The following is a 19,452-nucleotide window of genomic DNA, read 5'->3' on the forward strand; positions in this document are numbered from 1 at the left end:
CAGAGATACTGGCCTGTAGTTCTTTTTTGATGGCGTCTTTATCTGGATTTGGTATCAGAGCAATGATGGCCTCGTGGAATGAATTTAGAAAATTTCCTTCCTCTTCTATTTTTTAGAAAAGTTTGAGAAGAGCAGGTATTAACTCTTCTTTAAATGTTTGGTAGAATTCCCCTGGGAAGCTGTCTGGTCATGGGCTTCTTTGTTGGGAGTTGTTTCATTACTGATTTAACTTCATTGCTGGTAACTAGCCTATTCCAGGTTTTTTAATGTTTATTTATTTTTGAGAGAGACAGAGCACGAGTGGGGGAGGCACAGAGACAGAGAGGGAGACACAGAATCTGAAACTGTCAGAATCTGAGCTGTCAGCACAGAGCCCGACATGGGGCTCAAACTTGAGAATGGGAAGATCATGACCTGAGCCAAAGTCAGATGCTCAACTGAGCCACCCAGGCACCCCTAGTCTGTTCAAATTTCTATTTCTTCCTGCTTCAGCTTTGGTAGGTTATATGTTTCTAGAAATATATCCATTTTTTTCTAGGTTGTCCAATTTGTTGGTATGTAATTTTTCATAATATTCTATTATAAGCATTTCTATCTCTGTGGTGTCAGTTGTTATTTCTCCTCCTTTATTTGATTGTTTGTTTGCATACTCTCTTTTTTTATGAGTCTGGCTAGATTGATGAATTTTGTTGATCTTTTCTAAGAAGCAGCTCCTGGTTCCTTTGACCTGTTCTATTGCCTTTTTTTTTTTTTTAACTTTCTATTTCATTTATTTCTGCTCTAATCTTTATTACTTCCTTCCTTCTGCAGGTTTTAGGTTTTGTTTGTTTTTTTCTCTAGCTCCTTTAGGTATAAGGGTAGGTTGTTTACTTGGGATTTTTCTTGCTTCTTGAGGTAGGCCTCTATTGCTATAAACTTCCCTCTTACAACTGGTTTCACTGCATCCCAAAGATTTTGGACTATTTTATTTGCATTTGCATTTCTCTCCATGTGATTTCTGATTTCTTTGATTTATTGGTTGACCCATTCATTGTTTAGTAGCATGTCATTTAACCTCCATGTATTCGTGGTCTTTCCAGATTTTTTTCTTGTGGTTGATTTCTAGTTCTATAGCATTGTGGCCAAAGAAAATATATGGTATGACTTCAATATTTTTGAATTTGTTGAGACTTGTTTTGTGGCCTAATATGTGATCTATTCTGGAGAACGTTCCCCATGCACTTGAAAAGAATGTGTTTTAGGATGGAATGTTCTGTACATATCTGTTAAATCTATCTGTTCCAGTGTGTCATTCAAAGCCACTGTTTCCTTCTTGATTTTAAATTTGGATGTGTCCATTGATGTAAGTGAGGTACTAAAGTCCCCCACTATTATCATATTACTATCAATTCGGTCTTCTACGTTTATTATTAAGTGTTTTATCTATTTGGGTGCTTTCATGTTGAGTGCATAAATGTTTACAATTGTTATATCTTCTTGTTGGGTTTTCTCCTTTCTGATTATATAGTGTCATTCTTTGTTTCTTGTTACAGTATTTGTTTTAAAGTCTAGTTTGTCAGATAGAAGTACTACTACTCCAGCTTTCTTCCGACATCCATTTGCATGATAAATGTTTTTCCATCCCCTCACTTCTCATAACCTTTTTCTTATTTTATCAGCTACTCTGTCACCCTGTACCTTTTGATTGTTTAGTCCATTTACATTAAAAGTAATTATTGATAGATATATATTTATTACCATTTTGGTACTTGTTTTGTGGTTGTTTTTGTAGTTCTTCTCTGATCCTCTCTTTTGTCTTTCATGGTTTACTGGCTTTCCTTAGTAATATACTTGGGATTCTTTTCTCTTTATTCTTTGCATATGTATTACTAGCTTTTGATTTGTGATTACCATTAGGTTTGTATATAACATATGCATATAGCAGTCTGTATGAAGTTGATGGTCATTTAAGTGTGAACCCATTTCTCACTCCTCTTCCCCCCACCACGTTTTACATATATAGCATCATATTTTCCATCCTTTTGTGGATCTCTTGACTGATTTTTACAGATATACTTATTTTTATTGCTTTTGTGTTTCCTACTCTTAATTACAGTCTTTCCACTCAGAGTCACCTTTAATATTTCTTATAGGGCTGGTTTAGTGGTCATGAACTCCTTTAGTTTTTGTTTGAGAAACTCATTATCTCTCCTATTCTGAATAATAGCCTTGCTACATAAAATATTTTTGGCTGCAGATTTTTTTCCTTTCAGTTCTTTGAGTATATCATGATACTCTTGTGTGGCCTGCAAAGTTTCTGCTGAAAAATCAGCTGACAGCCTTATGGAATTTCCTTGTGTATAATGGTCTTTTCTCCTGCTCCTTTTAAAATTATCTCTTCATTACCACTTTTTGGCATTTTAATTACTATGTGTCTTGGTGTGGACCCCCTCGGCTGAATTTTGGGAAGGGATCTCTGTGCCTCCTGCATGTGGATAGGTTTCTTTCCCCATATTAGGTAAGTTTTCAGCTATTGTATCTTCACATAAATTTTCTGCCCCTCCTTTCTCTTCTTCTGGGATACCTACAATGTGAATATTATTATGCTTGATGGAGTCGCTAAGTTCCCTAAGACCATTCTCATTTTGCATAACTTTTTTTTTTCTCTCGGCTGCTCAGCCTGATTATTTCCCATTGTTCTGTCTTCCAGGTCGCTAATTCACTCCTTGTTTTTTTCTAGTTTGGTTATTTATTCCAACAGGGATATTTCTAATTTCATTTACTGTATTCTTCACTTCAGATTGGTTCTTTTTTATCTCTCTTTTTTTTTTTAACATTTATTTATTTTTGAGACAGAGAGAGACAGAGCATGAACAGGGGAGGGTCAGAGAGAGAGGGAGACACAGAATCTGAAATGGGCTCCGGGCTCTGAGCTGTCAGCACAGAGCCCGATGCGGGGCTCGAACTCATAGACCGTGAGATCATGACCTGAGCCGAAGTCAGCCGCTTAACCGACTGAGCCACCCAGGCGCCCCTTATCTCTTTTTTAAGGGTATCACTGACGCCCTCCACTCTTTTCTCAAATATGATGAGTACCTTTATGATCATTACTTTAAATTTTCTACCAGGCATATTACTTATATCCATTTTACTTATGTCTCTTGCTGTGGTTTGGTCCTGTTCTTTCATCTGGGATATATTTGTCTTTCTCCTCATTTTCTCTGTGTCTGTTTCTGTGTGTTAGGAAAGTCAGCTACATATCCTACTCTTGAAGGTGTTGCCCTTATGAAGAAGAGGTGCTGTAGTACTCTGCAGTTCAGTGTCCCTTGTTCCCCAGGACCTGGTGCTTCATGGGATATACCAATGTGTGCTGCATGCACCCTGCTGTTGTGTCCTGGCCGCTTTTTCATTCAATTGGTGCATCTGCAGAGGCTCTCTTTGCCTGCTGTGGGCAGTGTTTGGTCTCTGGTCAGGGTAGGCTGTAAAGTTTTAACAAGGTGCACACCAGTCTGCTTGCAAAATGAGACCTGCAGCCACCACGAGGACCAGGACCAGGTCAGCCTAGGCAGATCTGCAAGGCATACAGGACATGTAATTTTAATAAGGTAAGTCTCAAGCTCCCACAAGGCCTGCCACCACCGCTGCTGCCCCCACCTCCAGGACCGAGGCCCTGAAAAACATGTGGATAGGAAGATGCAGTGTTGATGAGGCTTGCACTGCTCTTCTGAGGGAGGGGATCCACAGCACTGAGAATGAGGCAAGTATGACTGGGAAGGGTAGATCCAACAAAGCACAGGGAGAGCGGAGTTTCATGTGAGCAGGTTAGGTAGTAAGTGTTGGCCCCACACTTGTTCCCACAGATGCCCTGTGTTTATGCTGGGGGGTGGGGATGTAAGATGGTGCCTGCCGGCTACTTTGTTCCTATAGAAGTCTATCAGCCATCCCTGCTTCTCTGGGACATGCTCTGAAATGAGCGAGCTACTCTCCCTCCCATATGTCCCAGGTGTTTTCCAAACTACTACTTCTATGCTGTATCTCCACAGGCTGTTCATCGTGCTGTCTCTATAAAGGTGGGGACTCAGTTTACGCTCACCCTTCTAGGCTCTCCCAGAACTGAGGATTTTTAAGATTTCAGGTGTTAAGTCCCACTGGTTATAAGAACTCATGAAATTTGGCCCTTCTAGCTTTCAGAGCCAAACATTACATGGATTTGTCTTCACCATGCATGCTTCCTGGTATAATAGTCTATTTCTCTCCCCTCTTCACACCCGTGGCTTGCCCCACCGCCACCACCATGGATGGCCATGGTCCATTTTGCTCTCCACCACATCTCCACCATTCTTACCCTCTTCAGTGTAGCCTCTTCTCTACCTTTAGTTGTGGAGTTTGCTCTGCCAGTCTTCCAGTCATTTTCTGGGTTATCTACACCGATGTGACTGTTATGTAGTTGCATCCATGGGCCAAGGTGAGTGTAGGGTCCTCCTTCCTATTCAACAATATCCCTAGCCTCCTTCCTTTTCCCTTTCTTTATTGATGAGTCTGGCTAAGGGTTTGTCAATTTTGTTTGATCCCTTCAAACAATCAGCTCTCAGTTTCATTATTTTTTTTCTATCGTTTTTTCTTTTTTTCTAGTCTCCATGTCATTTAGTTATGCTCTGATCTTTATTACTTCCTTCCATCTACTCACCTTGGGCTTTGTTCTTTTTCCAGTTCTTTAAGGTGTAAGGTTAGATTATTTGAGCTTTTTCTTCTTTCTTGGAATAGGCTTGTATATTATTTACTTCCTTTTTAGAACTGGTTTCATTGTGTTCCAAAGATTTTGGACCATTGTGTTTTCATTTTAATTTGTCTCCATGTAGTTTTGGATTTCTTATTTGATTTCTTCATTGAACCATTGGTTGTTTAGTACCATACTGTGGTGAGTTCAGGGTCTTCCTACATTGCCAACTTGAACTGGAACTTCTGAATCAGTAATTTTTAAACTTTGCCCAAGGAAAAGCCCATGACTAGATGGCTTCAAAGATGAATTTCAAGACGACTTAATACCATTTTTTCAAAAACTCTTCCAAAATAGAAGTGGAGGGAATACTTCTCAACTCATCCTACGAGGCCAGTTTTACTCTGATATCAAAATCAGACAAAGACATCACCAGAGAAAAACAGATCACTATCTCATGAATATGAGACATAAAACCACAGTAAAATATTAGAAGAAATCCAGCAATATATTAAAGGGATTATACCTCATGATGAAGTGGCATTTATTTCCACTATTAAAGGTTGATTTAATATCAAAAAACCAAATATTATAATATGCTGTATTAACAGAATAAATCCGAAATCCATAAGATCAACTGGTGCATAACAGCACCTGGCAGAATCTAACATCCTTATGTATTATTCTATGTATATAGAAAAACATAAGGAACTCACTAAAAAACTATTAGAACTAATAAAAAGTTCAACAACGTTGACAATACAAAATCAATATGCAAAATCAACTGTATTTCTATACATGAGCAATGAAACCATCCAAAAATTATAGAGAAAAAATCCATTTACAATAGCATCAAAAAACTAAAAAATAAAATACTTAGAAACAAGGCAAGAAGTATGTTGGAAGAGAGATACTATTAAAGGGAAATTATTCTGACACCTATCAAAAATGGTAAGGAAAATTTTATTCAAGATGACTGCAATAGGGATCAAAACTATCAAAATAGGTTAAGAAAGATTGAGCTCCACCGTAAATATAACAAGAAGTGGGGTGATGTCAGCATCACGGCAGTGTAAGACATCCCTCTATTTTGTTCCCTCTTTTAAAAAACTAATTAGGCATCCATCCTCAAACAAAAGCACCTATGTCGAAGTTGTCAGATCCAACACCATATGCCAAAGACCTGAGGGGGTCCCATGCACCCATACATTGGTAACAGGCAGACAGACCTAAGTGCAGGCTGTGGAACCAGCAGGACCAGTGAACCTGCCCTAAGCCCTCTTGGCCACAGTTGGAGAAAACCTGAAGAGTACTGACTTAGGCAGGTACTCATGGATAAGACATAATTTATAGAAGGCCAGCTTTGCCAAGAGGAGATTTCAGCAGGGGACTGGAGCATAAAATATAGATATTAAGTTTAGATGCATTGGAGAGGGTAAGAGGAACTTTGCCAGCACTGACCATCCCCAAGGTAACACAACATTGGGCTGAACTAGCTGGTGGCAATCTCTCTACCAGGGGAAAGGAAAAACAGTGAGTGAGTACCTGGCTACATCAGCTATGTGACAAGCTACTGGGGAAACTCACGTCTCTTCAGCAGCACCCAGAGTACCGAGGCAAGAACTCCAAGACTGTGGGCAGGGAGGAGACTGGGAAAGAGGCGAATAAAAATATCACAGGACACGAAAAGAACATACTTCCTGATGACTGTGCTCAGAACTTAAGCAGGAAGTCTACCCACAAACCTCTTGGAGACCCTCACCCAATGATTCCTCCCCACACACCAGTCGCAAAGTCACCTCCTCCCACTCTGTGGCCAGCTCCTAATGCATGCTCCCAAGTGCAATGGCAAGAGTGAGCTCCAGTAAAAGGAGTGCTCTCAGAATATCAGATCAGGATCTGAGGGCAAGGGAGAAACCATAAACTCAAACTGTAGTGTCATTTTATGGAAAACAATAAAAAGGTTTCTAGCTGCCAGCATGGTGAATTTTAAGACCAGAAAAGACATAAAAGCTTAAGAATTCTGCCACAAGAGTAAGAAACATGTAGCAGGAATATCCAGACAAAGTTGCAGAAAACCCCAGATAAGAGGACGACGAATGCTATTTCCTACCTGAGGGTAACTAGCAAAGACTTTAGGAGGTGTCTGCTACTTTAAAAGTGAAGGCAGCCACACAAAAGTTCAAGGAACATAAAGAATCAAGGAAATATGTCAACACTGTAAGATAACAACCATCCTCCAATAACTGAAATCAAAAGCATGAAATTCTGCAATCTAGCTAATAATTCAAAATAGCTGCTTTGAAGAAACTCAACAATCTGCAACCCGCCCCCCCCCCCCAAAAAGGAAACAAAAAACAAAAAAACCCCGGAAAGATAATCAACAAAATCAGGAGGGGAGCCTGGGTGGCTCAGTTGGTTGAGCGTCCGACTTCGGCTCAGGTCATGATCTCACAGTTTGGTCTGTGAGTTCGAGCCCCACGTCAGGCTCTGTGCTGACAGCTCAAAGCCTGGAGCCTGCTTCAGATTCTGTGTCTCCCTCTCTCTCTCTCTGCCCCTCCCCCTCTTGCACTCTGTCTCTCTCTCAAATAAATATTAACAAAATCAGGAAAACACTACATGAATAAAATCTGAAATTTAACAGAGAGATAGAAATCATGACAAAGAATCAAATTCTGGAGCTGAAGAATTCAATGAATGAGATGAAAAATTCAATAGAAAACATCTACCTCAAAGTAGACCAAATGGAAGACATAAGTGACCTAGAGGATAGGAACTTTGAAACAACACAGAGGATAACAAGGAGAAAATAATGTAAAATAACCAAAATGCCTACATGATCTATGGGACTCCATCAAATGTACAAATATTAGAATAACTGGGGTTCTAAAAAGAGATGACAGGGAGAAGAAGACAGTAAGCTTATTTAGAGAAATAATAGTGGAAAACTTCCCAAACCTGGAGAGAGACCTGGAAATCCAAGTTCATGAAGTTAAAAGATCACTCTATTATCTCAACACAAAAAGACCTTAAGATACATTATAATAAAACTGTCAAAAATCAAAGATAAAGAGAAACTCTCAAAAGCACTCAAAGAGAAAACAAGATTGTAATCTACAAAGAAATTCCCATTAGGCTGTCAATGGATTTTGTAGCAGAAACCCTAAAGGCCACAAATGAATGTGGAATAACATATCCAAGGTGTTGAAAGAAAAAAACTTGCCAGCCAAGAATACTCTATACAACAAATTTATTCTTCAGATATGAAGCAGAAATAAAGATATTCTCAGACAAATAAAAGCTGGGGGAGTTCATCACCACTAGACTTGCCATACAAGAAATGCTAAAAGGAAAAGACACTAATTAGTGGCATGAAAACTTACAAAAGTATATAATACACTGGTAAAGGTTAAGTATACAGATTTAGAAAACTCCAATTCTGTAACAGGATGGTGTGTTAAACACTTAACTATAGTATAAAGATGAAAGGAAATGAGTATTATAAATCTCTACAGTTACTATAAATTTTTAACAAATACACAATATAAAAAGAGGTAAATTATGACATCAAAAGTATAAAAGGGGAATAAATAGGTAGTTTTGTATTCAGTCAAAGTTAAGTTGCTATCACCTCAAAATGGACTATTTTATCTATTAGATGGTTTATGTAAGCCCCATGGTAACTGCAAAGCAAAAGCCTAGAATAGATTCACAAAAGATAAAGGGAAAATGGAGCACACAATCCCAAAACATCACCAATTTTAAAAGGTAGGCAGAAATTCTGGACAATATAGATGGACCTAGAGAGTATTATGCTAAATGAAATAAAGACAAATACCATATGATTCCACTAATACATGGAACCTAAGAAACAAAACAAACAGAAACAGATCATAAATAATTACAACTGGTGGTTGCTAGAGGGGAAAGGGAGGGGGGGATAGGTGAAATAGATGGAGTGGATTAAGAGGTGGAAAGTTCCAGCTATAAAATAATTAACATGGATGAAAAGTACAACATAGGGAATATAGTCAATAATATCATAACTTTCTATGGTGACAGACTGTAACTGCACTTCTTGTGGTAAGCATTTCATAATGTATATAATTGTTAAATCACTATGTTGTATACTTGAAACGAATACAATACGGTGTGTCAACTATTTTCCTTTTCTTTTTTGACAGAGGGAGAGAGCGTGCATGCAAGTGGGGGAGGGGCGGGGAGAGAGGGAAACAGAATCTGAAGCAGGCTCCATGCTGTCAGCACAGACCCCGATGTGGGGCTCGAATCCATGAACTATGAGATCATGACCTGAGCCAAAAATCAAGAGTCAGACGCTTCAGACACTTAACCGAATGAGCCATCCAGGTGCCCCTCAACTATATTTCAATTAAAAACTACATATATTTTCTGGGATACACACACACACACACACGTATGTATGTACGTATATATGTACGTACATACATATGTATGTATATATATAGCCTGGGGGGAAATAATAAATAAAAGGAAAAAATTAAAAAGTAGGCAGAAATGGAAGGAAAAAGGAACAATGAAATTATAAAAACAACCAGAAAGCAGTGAATAAGATGGAATTAGTAAGCTCTTATATTTCAAAAATTAACTGTAGTAAGTTCACCAATCAAAAGGCACAGAGTAGCTGGATGGATTAAAAAAAAAAGATCCAATAATATGCTGCTTACATGAGACTCACTTTAGATTTAAGTGCACACATAGGCTTAAAGTGAAGGGATGAAAAAAGATATGTCATGCAAGTGGAAACCAAAAGAAAGTGGGGATAGCTATACTTAGACAAAATAAGACTGTACAGAAAAACAGTAAAAAAAAAAAAAAAAAAGGACAAATACAGTCATTATATAATAATAAAGTGGTCAATTCATTAGGAAGATATAACAATCTTAAATATACATGCACACAATATCAGAGCACCTAAATAAGATTTTTAATACTAACAGATCTGAAGGGAGAAAGAGATAATACAATAACAGTAAGGGACTTCAATACACTACTTTCAACAATGGGTAGATCATCCAAACAGAAAATCAACAAGGAAACACTGGACTTAAACCATACAAGTGGTCATAACAGACATACACAGAACATTCCATCCAACAGCAAAATACACATTTTTCTCAAGTGCACAAGGAACATTCTCCAGGATATACCATATGATAGGACATAAAACAAATCTTAACAAATTTAGGAAGACTGAAATCATACCAAGTATCTTTTCCAACCACAGTAGTATGAAAATAGAAATCACTAAGAGGAAAGCTGGAAAATCTATAAATATGTGGAAAGTAAACAGCACACTCTTGAACAACTAACGGGTTAAAGAGATAAATCAAAAGGAAAAAAAAGAAACCTCTGAGCAAATGAAAATAGAAACATAGGACACCAAAACACATAGGATGCTACAAAAGCAGTTCTGCGAGGGAAGATTATAGTGATAAATGAATATGTTAAGAAAACAAAAGACCTCAAATAAACAACCTAACTTTACCCTTCAAAGAACTAGAAACAGAAGAACAAACTAAGCCCAAAGTTAGTGGAAGGAAGGAAATAAAGTTCAGAGTGGAAATTAATGAAATAGAAACCAGAAAAATAACAGAAGAGATCAACAAAACTAATAGCTGTTTTTTTAAAGATAAAATTGACAAACTTCTAGCTAGACTAAGAAAAAAAGAAGATTCAAATAAATAAAATCAGAAATGAAAGAAGAGACATTACAACTGATACTACAGAAATACATAGGATCATAAGAGATTCTTATGAACAATTATATGACAACAAACTGGATAACCTAGAAGAAATGGATATATTCCTAGAAACATACAACCTACAAGACAGAATCAGAAAGAATTAGAAATTATGAACATTCCAATAATGAGTAAGGAGATTAAATCTGTAACCAAAAAGCTTCTAACACAGAAAAACCCAAAACCAGATGGCTTCACTGGTGAATTCTACCAAACATTTAAGGAAAAAATAATGCCAATCCTTCTCAAACTCTTTCAAAAAACTGAAGAGGAAGGAATACTTCCAAACTCCTTTTACAAGGTCAGCATTATCCAGATGAGGACACAACAGGGAAATAAAACTATAGGCCAATATTCCTAATGAACACAGAGGCAAAAATTCTCAAAAAAAAAAATTAGCAAATTGAATTCAAACTACATTAAAATGATCATATACCACGACCAACTGGGATTTATCTATGGCATACAAGAATGGTTTAACATACACAAATAAACAGATGTGATATATCACATTAATATAATGAAAGATAAAAACTTATAATCACCTCAATAGATGCAGAAGAAAACATTTTACAAAACACAACATCATTTCATAATAAAAACCCTCAACAAATTGAGTATAGAACATATTTCAGCATAATAAAAGTCATATATGACCAACACACTTCACCACATATATATATACATATATATATATATACACACACACATATATATATATACACACACACACACAGAATATTATTGAGCCATAAAAAAGAATGAAATTCTGCCATTTGTGACAATATGGATGGATCTTGAGGGCACTATGCTTAGTGACATAAGCAGACAAAGATTATATACTACTTATACATAATGCAAGAATCTAAAAATGCTGAATTTGTAGAAACAGGAAGTAGAATGAAGGTTACCAGGAGCTGGAAGATGCAGAGCAGGGAGATGTTAAAGGGTACAAACCTGCAACTAGAACATGAATAAATTCTGGAGATCTAGTGTACAGCATACTGAGTATAGTCAACAACACTGTATTATATACTTCAATATTGCTAAGAGACTAGATCTTAAATGTTCTCACTGCAGAAATGACAATTTATATGATGTGATAGAGGTGTTAGCTAAAAGCTAAAGTGGCAATCATATTGCATTATTTAAAATGTATTAACATGTTGTACACTTTAAACTCACATGATGTTTATGTAAATTATATCTCAGTAAAATAAAAAAACAAGGACAAGTAGGGTTTTATTAACCAACAAGTAGAGTGAAGGGGTGGTCAGTAGATGAAAAATTACTGGCAGAAATCAAGGGTAGGCCTAAACTGGCCTAAAAGTATCTTCCTAAAGGCAAGCCAAGGACTTTACATCAAAGGTAGAGGATGAGGAACTTGATCACCTATCAAGGGTGATCAGATATCAAGGGTAAGGGATTGACTTAGCAGGATTCTTTGGTTAAGACTCAGGTAGACATGGGACATAGCCTAAGAATGAGGCCTGGACAAACAGAGGGCTGAGAAGAGATGGTCTAACATTCGGTCAAGCAGAGACTCTTTGTCATGTATGATCTGTATGCCAAAAACTATAAAACATCGTCAAAAAAAAAATTAAAAAGACCTAAATAAATGAAAAGACATCTCATGTTCATGGATCAGCTTAATATTGTTGAATTTGGCAGTATTTCCCAAATTGATCTACAGAGTCAACACAATCCCTATGAAAATTCCAGCTACCTTTTTTTTTCAGAAACTGCAAAAAATTCTTATGGAAAGGAAAGGTACCCAGAATAGACAAAGCAATCCAGAAAAAGAGGAACAAAGTTGGAAGAGTCATAATTCCTGATTTAAAAACTTACTACAAATCTGCAATAATCATGACAGTGTAATACTGGCATAAAGACAGACATAAAGATAAATGGTACAGAACTAGGAGTACAGAAATAAACCCATACATCTATGGATTAACTGATTTTTGATAAGGGTGCTAAGATCATTCCATAGGAAAAGAAAACTCTTTTCAGCCAATGTTACTGGGACGACTGGATATATACATTTGAGAGAATTAAGTTGGACCCCTTCCTTACCTTATACACAAACATTAACTCAAAAGAGATCATAGACCCAAAGGTAAGAGCTAAAACTATAAAATGTTTAGAAGAAAACACAGGAGTAAATCTTTGTGACCTTGGCTTAGGCAATGGATTGTTTTTTAGATATGACACCCAAAAGACAAGCAACAAAAGAAAAAAAATAAATTGGGCTTCAACAAATTAAAAAACACTTTTGTGCTTCAAAGGTCACTATCAAAAAAATGAAAAGATAACCCATAAAATGGGAGAAAATATTTGCAAATCATATCTGATAAGGGCCTAATACCCAGAATATGCAAAAAACTCTTACAGCTCAAGATTATTAAGACAGCCCAATTAAAAAATAACAATGTGGGGGGCACCTGGGTGGCTCAGTCAGTTAAATGCCCGACTTTGGTTCAGGTCATGATCTCGGTTTGTGAATTTGAGCCCCTCATTGGGCTCTGTGCTGGCAGCTTGGAGCCTGGAACCTGCTTCAGATTTGGTGTCTCCCTCTCTCTCTGCCCCTCCCCTGCTCATGCTTGCTCACTCACTCTCTCTTTCTCTCAAAAATAAACAAACATAAAAAATTTAGAAAAAAAGAAAAAATGACAATGGGGTACACCTGGGTGGCTCAGTCATTTTGGTGTCCAACTCTTGATGTTGGCTCAGGTCATGATCCCAGGGTTGTGAGATCGAGCCCTGTGTCGGGCTCCATGTTGAGCATGGAGCCTGCTTGGGATTCTCTCCCTCTCTCCCTTTGCCCGTCTCCCCTACTCTCTCTGTGTCTAAAAAATAAATAAGTAAATCAAAATAAAAAATAAAAAATATAAAACGATAATGGATAGAACAGAATAGAAATTTGAATAGAAATTTCTCCAAAGATCTATAAATACAAATGGCCCATAAGCACATGAAAAGATGCTCAACATCATTAGTCATATGGGAAATGCAAACCAAACCACAATATGATACCGTTTCACACATACTAGCTTGGCTATAATAAAAAACACAATAATAAATTTGGGCATGTGGAGAAATCAGAATGCTTGTACACTGTTGGGAATGTACAATGGGTGTAGCCACTTTAGGAAAGTTTGGTCTTACTCAAAATGTTAAACGTAGAGTTCCGATGTGACCCAGCAATAATAGTTCTCAGTATTTCCCCAAGAGAACTGAAAACATAGGCTCAAACAAAAACTCATACACAACTGTTCACAGAAGCATTATTTATAATAACCAAAAAGTGGAAACCACAAAAATGTCCATCAACTGGTTTCAATACAATGGACTATAACATAGCCATAACAAGGAATGAAGTACTGATACATGCCACAACATGAATGAACCTCAACATCATTAAGGTAAGTGAAAGAAGCCAAGATACAAAAGGCTACGTATTATATGATTCCATTTGTATGAAATGTCCAGAAGAGGAAAATCGATCGAGACAAACAGAAGATTAATTGTTGCTTAGGTCTGGATGTTGAGAGCGAAAGAGAAGTGACTATAAATGGGTATAGGATTTCTTTTAGAGGTGATGACAATGATCTAAAGTTGATTACAGTGATAGCTGCGCAACTCTGAATATATTATAAACCATTGAATGGTATGATTTAAATAGGTGAATTGTATGGCGTGTGATTTTTATCTTAATAAAGCTGTTTAAAAAATCAAACTGAGATTATTAGAAATGCTTTTGCTAAATTTTAATTGGATATCTCTGTAATTCTAAAAATAAGTAAGTCATTTAAAAGTTGACTTAAAAGGTTCATTTTCTGAGAAATTCATGCATTTGTAATAACACTGTAGCAGTTGGATGCTTCACTTTCAGGAGAAGTAAATACATCTGACAACCAAAAATAGAGGAAAAGTAAGTATTAGTAGTTCATTCCATAGGTTCTCTAGTTTGCATCCAGACATACAACTCAAACTAAAATCAATGGTAGGAAATCACTTCAAATAACCAAGAGACAAAACATATCAAGAATTGCATGTTTCTCCCTTTTTATGCTTAACATCACTGATCATCAGGGAAATACAAATCAAAACTACAATGAGATATCTCCTCACATCTGTCAGAGTGGCTAAAATTAACAACTCAAGAAACAACAGATGTTGGCGAGGATGTGGAGAAAGGGGAACCCTTTTACACTGTTGGTGGGAATGCAAACTGGTGCAGTCCCTCTGGAAAACAGTATGGAGGTTCCTCAGAAAGTTAAAACAGCTCCTCTACAATCCAGCAATTGCACTACTAGGTATTTATCCAAAGGATACAAAAATACTACCTCAAGGAGATACACGCAGCCCAATGTTTATAGCAGCATTATCTACTATAGCCAAATTATGGAAGCAGCCCAAGTGTCCACAGACTAATGAATGGATAAAGAAGATGTGGTTTATGTATACAGAGGAGTATTACTCAGCAATCAAAAAGAATGAAACCTTCCATCTGCAATGATGTTGATACAGCTAGAGAGTAAAATGCTAAGCGAAATAAGTCAGTCAGAGAAGGACAAGTATCATATGATTTCACTCACATGTGGAATTTCAGAAACAAAACCAATGAGCAAATGGAAAAAAAAGGAAATGAGAGGCAAACCAGAAACAGAATGTCAACTATACAGAGCACAGTGATGGTTACCAAAGGCAAGGTGGGTGGGGGAATTAATATAGGGATTAAGGATTGTACTTGTGGTGATGAGCACCAGGTGTTGCATGGAAGTGTTGAATCACTATATTGTACACCTAAAACTAATATTACGCTGTATGTTAACTAACTGGAATGAAAATAAAAATTTAAAAAAAAGTTCTTCCCTTTTGACTATTAATCTCATTCCTGGGAATAGGCACAAAACCATATATAACAGTACTATTACTGTAACACAAACCTCTAAATCAGTGACTACCTAAGAGTGTTTGCTACTGCTTCAACTATCTCTAATCACAGAGTTCAGTCCAACTGACATATTCATAACAAGATGTTCTCAATGAAGGAAGCACAGCACTGACTTACATGCTGGAGCAAGCTCTTTATCTGGTTGTAAAACAGTATTCTGAATACCACTTCTCTAAAGAACCAAAGGTCCAAAATAAGGACATGATTTGTAACCTATAATATAACCCAATTACATACGATACGAGCAAAAAGTAGACTCATGATAGCTAACAGTAATTCAGCTTTTACTATATGCTAGGCACTGTACAATATGCTTCACAAATATTCTCTCCTTTATCCTGGTAACCTTAGGTGCTATCATCTCCTTTTTGCAGATTAGGAAACAAAGTTCAGAGAAGTTAGAGGATTGACCAAGGACTGACTGGAGGTAGAAGTGACATCAGAACTCAAACTCCAGCACATAGGACTCCAAATCTTGGTCACTGTATTATACTGCCCAAACAAAACTGAATATAAACTATTATTATAATATGTATATATGGATAAAAAAAATTTAAAAAAAATGGAAATAAATCTTCAGAATGGTGAGACCAAGAGTAATCTTTTTAAAAATGTCTTTACAGTTTGTACCTGTTCTAATAATAAACGTAAAAGTAATTCAAATACTAAATCCAAAATTACAAGTAAACTGACATTTATGAAATTTAACAATCTCAATTAAATATCTTATAAAACAATAATATAATCAGTTTCATTCAATTTTATACAAGTTATCATCTGAGATATTCCCCTTAGAAAGAGTGGATCTCAAACTTGAATATACATTAGAATCCTCTGGAGGGCTTCTGAAAACACAGATTGCTAGGCCCCACTCACAGTTTCTGATTCAACAGGTCTGGGGTGGGTCCCAAAAACTTGCATTTCTAACCAGTTCCCAAGGCATGTTGATGCTACTGGCCCAGGGACAGTTTGAGAACCAGTGTTTTTAGAAAAATTAGCATCATCCCAAATCTAAATACAACTGCATAATCAATTAAAAAATAAACTGAGCCTGGATGGCTCAGTCGGTTAAGCATCCGATTTTGGCTCAGGTCATGATCTTGTGATTCACAAGTTTGAGCCCCGTGTTGGGCTCTGTGCTGACAGCTCAGAGCCTGAAGCCTACTTCAGGTTCTGTGTCTCTCTCTTTCTCTGCCCCTCCCCTGCTTGCACTCTGTCTCTCTCAAAAATAAAGAAACATTAAAATAAAATAAACTTGATGAATTTCTCTGGATTAGTTTAATGTGCTGAACAGCTTGAGAAAACACAGGCTGACTGAATTTCTATCATAGTTCGTCCTCTGAAGAATACAACAGTCAGTTTTTTTGGACCAATTCTTTCTTTCTCTCAATCAAGAGCTACAAACTTTCTAAGGAAGTCAAATAGTTATACTTTAGGCATCTACTGATAACATCAGCTATCTGGGTATCTCTAGCCAAAACTGATTAATTTATTCTTCATTGCTGAACTTTTTTGTAAGAGTCTCAGAAATTAGTATTGCTAAGTCAACTAACAAATTAGAATGAAGAACAGTTATAGTACTAAGAAAAAACCATTCATATAGCAGGCAGTATCATAAGTACGTAATACCCATATCTTAGCCAATAATTAGTTTCCAATAGTAAGAATAAGGAAGTATTATTTCAGCCCTTCTAGAATAATTTGATCCCAATCAAGTAATCTATTATCATTTTTGCCCACATGCATGTGAACTATGCCATGAAACATACCTATGTTTCTGACCATGATTCCTTTCAGTTCATCCACTTGGGCTTGAGTCTCCACCACTTTGTCTATGCCCTTATTCTCAGAATGATGCTTCTATAAGAAAATAAGATTTAACTTACCAGACATTGTTTACAATAGGAAAACAAAAAGAAGAGGAATGACATTGAGGAATGTTATTAAATTATGCTGGTATTGGGGTGCCTGGGTGGCTCAGTCGGTTAAGCGTCCGACTTTGGCTCAGGTCATGATCTCACGGTCCGTGAGTTCGAGCCCCGCGTCGGGCTCTGTGCTGACAGCTCAGAGCCTGGAGCCTGTTTCGGATTCTGTGTCTCCCTCTCTCTGACCCTCCCCCGTTCATGCTCTGTCTCTCTCTGTCTCAAAAGTAAATAAACGTTAAAAAAAATTAAAAATAAAAAAAATAAATTATGCTGGTATTGACACAAAGGATACATGCCATTTCATTTAAAAATTGTTATCAGACCTAGGGAAAAATATAGGCAGCATAAAAAAGTGACAATCTAGGGGCGCCTGGGTGGCTCAGATGGTTAAGCGTCCGACTTCAGCTCAGGTCATGATCTCACAGTTTGTGAGTTTGAGCCCCGCATTGGGCTCTGTGCTGACAGCTCAGAGCCTGGAGCCTGCTTCAGATTTTGTGTCTCCCTCTCTCTCTGCCCCTCCCCAGCATGCACTCTCTCTCTCTAAGATAAATAAACATTAAAGATTTTTTAAATAAAAAAGTGATACCATGTGTTATAGTATAAAAATATCACCTTATTTAAATAATATAAAGGTATGTATATTATAATATATCAATATACATTCTGCCTTGGGACAGAAGTATGTGGTTCTATAATCTATGCTCACACAAGAAAGGAAAAAAGAGGACTGTAGTTGGGGCAGGGGGAACAGGACAAATAAAAGCACCCCAAATTGTTCCCCACTTCTTCGGTATGATGAAGTAGGGACTGGCCCAGCTTCTGAGCATCTGTTCTTTTATCTGTTGAGATCTGAGTATACATCCTATTTTCATTGGCTTCTTATAGGATCTAGAAATCTAAGACACTGATAATAGTATATATATATATATATATATATATATATATATATATATATATACACACACACACACACACATATATACATATATATTTTTTTTTCCTCCCTCACTCTTCCCTACGCCCAGCACCTCCTCACTGCTAGACCCACTACCACTCCTCTCTCCAACAGTATATATTTTGAAATTATTATCCATAGCTATCCATGGAGTGCTTAATATACAATATTCTGGTCACTTCACCATGCTAAATGCTTCAAAGAAGAAACATTATTTAATCCACCCAAAAACTCCATGATGAAGATGCTTTTATTATTATCTCCATCTGTAGATAACAATCCTGGCACAGATTCATTCATAGGTCACCCACAGATCTGGAGCTAATGATGAACTGGCTAAGTTGAAAGTTTTGCTGCCAGTTCACCCTATTTACCTTTGACTGTGCATTGGTATATTTCTGGTTGGTGATGTTTTACATGGTTTCATATATTTGATTGTTTTCTAGTGGGAAGTATGAAACAAATGAACTGACTGAATAAAGATTTATAACTATTTAAAGGAACTTCATCCCCAGAAGAATGCATATTTATAAGTGTAATACTCAAAAAGAATATTTAAAAAAACACTTAAAGCAGAAGTGAAAAGGAACACATTCAATTATAATAATTCTTTTTTCTCTCATTCACAACACAATCATAGAACATATGTCTTTGCACTCAAATAGTTTCATGGATAAAAGGGAAGCATTTATAAAGGTCTCAACATCATTAGTCATCAGGGAAATGTAACTTAAAACCACAATGAAATATCACCACACACCCACCAGGATGACTAAAATTAAAAAGATAGACTATGGCAAGCATTGGCAAGAATGTAGAAACATTAGAACTGCTGGTGGGAATGTAAATGGTACAACCACTTTGGAAAAAAGTTTGATGGTTTATTACAAATTGTGGTATATGCATACAATATTATTCAGCAAAAAAGAGACCTACTTATTTATGCAACATGAATGAGTATCCAAAGCTTTACACGGAGCATGCAAGACACACGAGAGTACATAATGTATAATTCCCTTTACAGGAAATTCTAGAAAAGACAAAACTAATTTATAGTGACAGAAAATAGAGCATAGGGTGCCTGTGGCAGAGTGTGGGGGAGGGGACTGACTGCAAAGGGACATCAGGAACTT

The 19,452-nt window shown here is 36.8% G+C and overlaps 1 protein-coding gene across 2 annotated transcripts in view; it reads right to left on the reverse strand.

Annotated features, from left to right (window-relative positions):
* Window positions 1–19,452, reverse strand: part of VAMP7 (vesicle associated membrane protein 7) — a 54,212-nt gene that overhangs the window by 15,311 nt on the left and 19,449 nt on the right. For both annotated transcript variants that reach the window (XM_081792898.1, XM_081792897.1), the window contains one exon: window positions 17,209–17,299. In XM_081792898.1, the coding sequence (XP_081649024.1) occupies window positions 17,209–17,299 (91 nt within the window). The remainder of the gene's footprint in view (window positions 1–17,208; window positions 17,300–19,452) is intronic.

This window comes from Panthera onca, chromosome X (genome assembly GCF_046562875.1).
Source record: "Panthera onca isolate mPanOnc1 chromosome X, mPanOnc1 haplotype 2, whole genome shotgun sequence".
NCBI lineage: Eukaryota > Metazoa > Chordata > Mammalia > Carnivora > Felidae > Panthera > Panthera onca.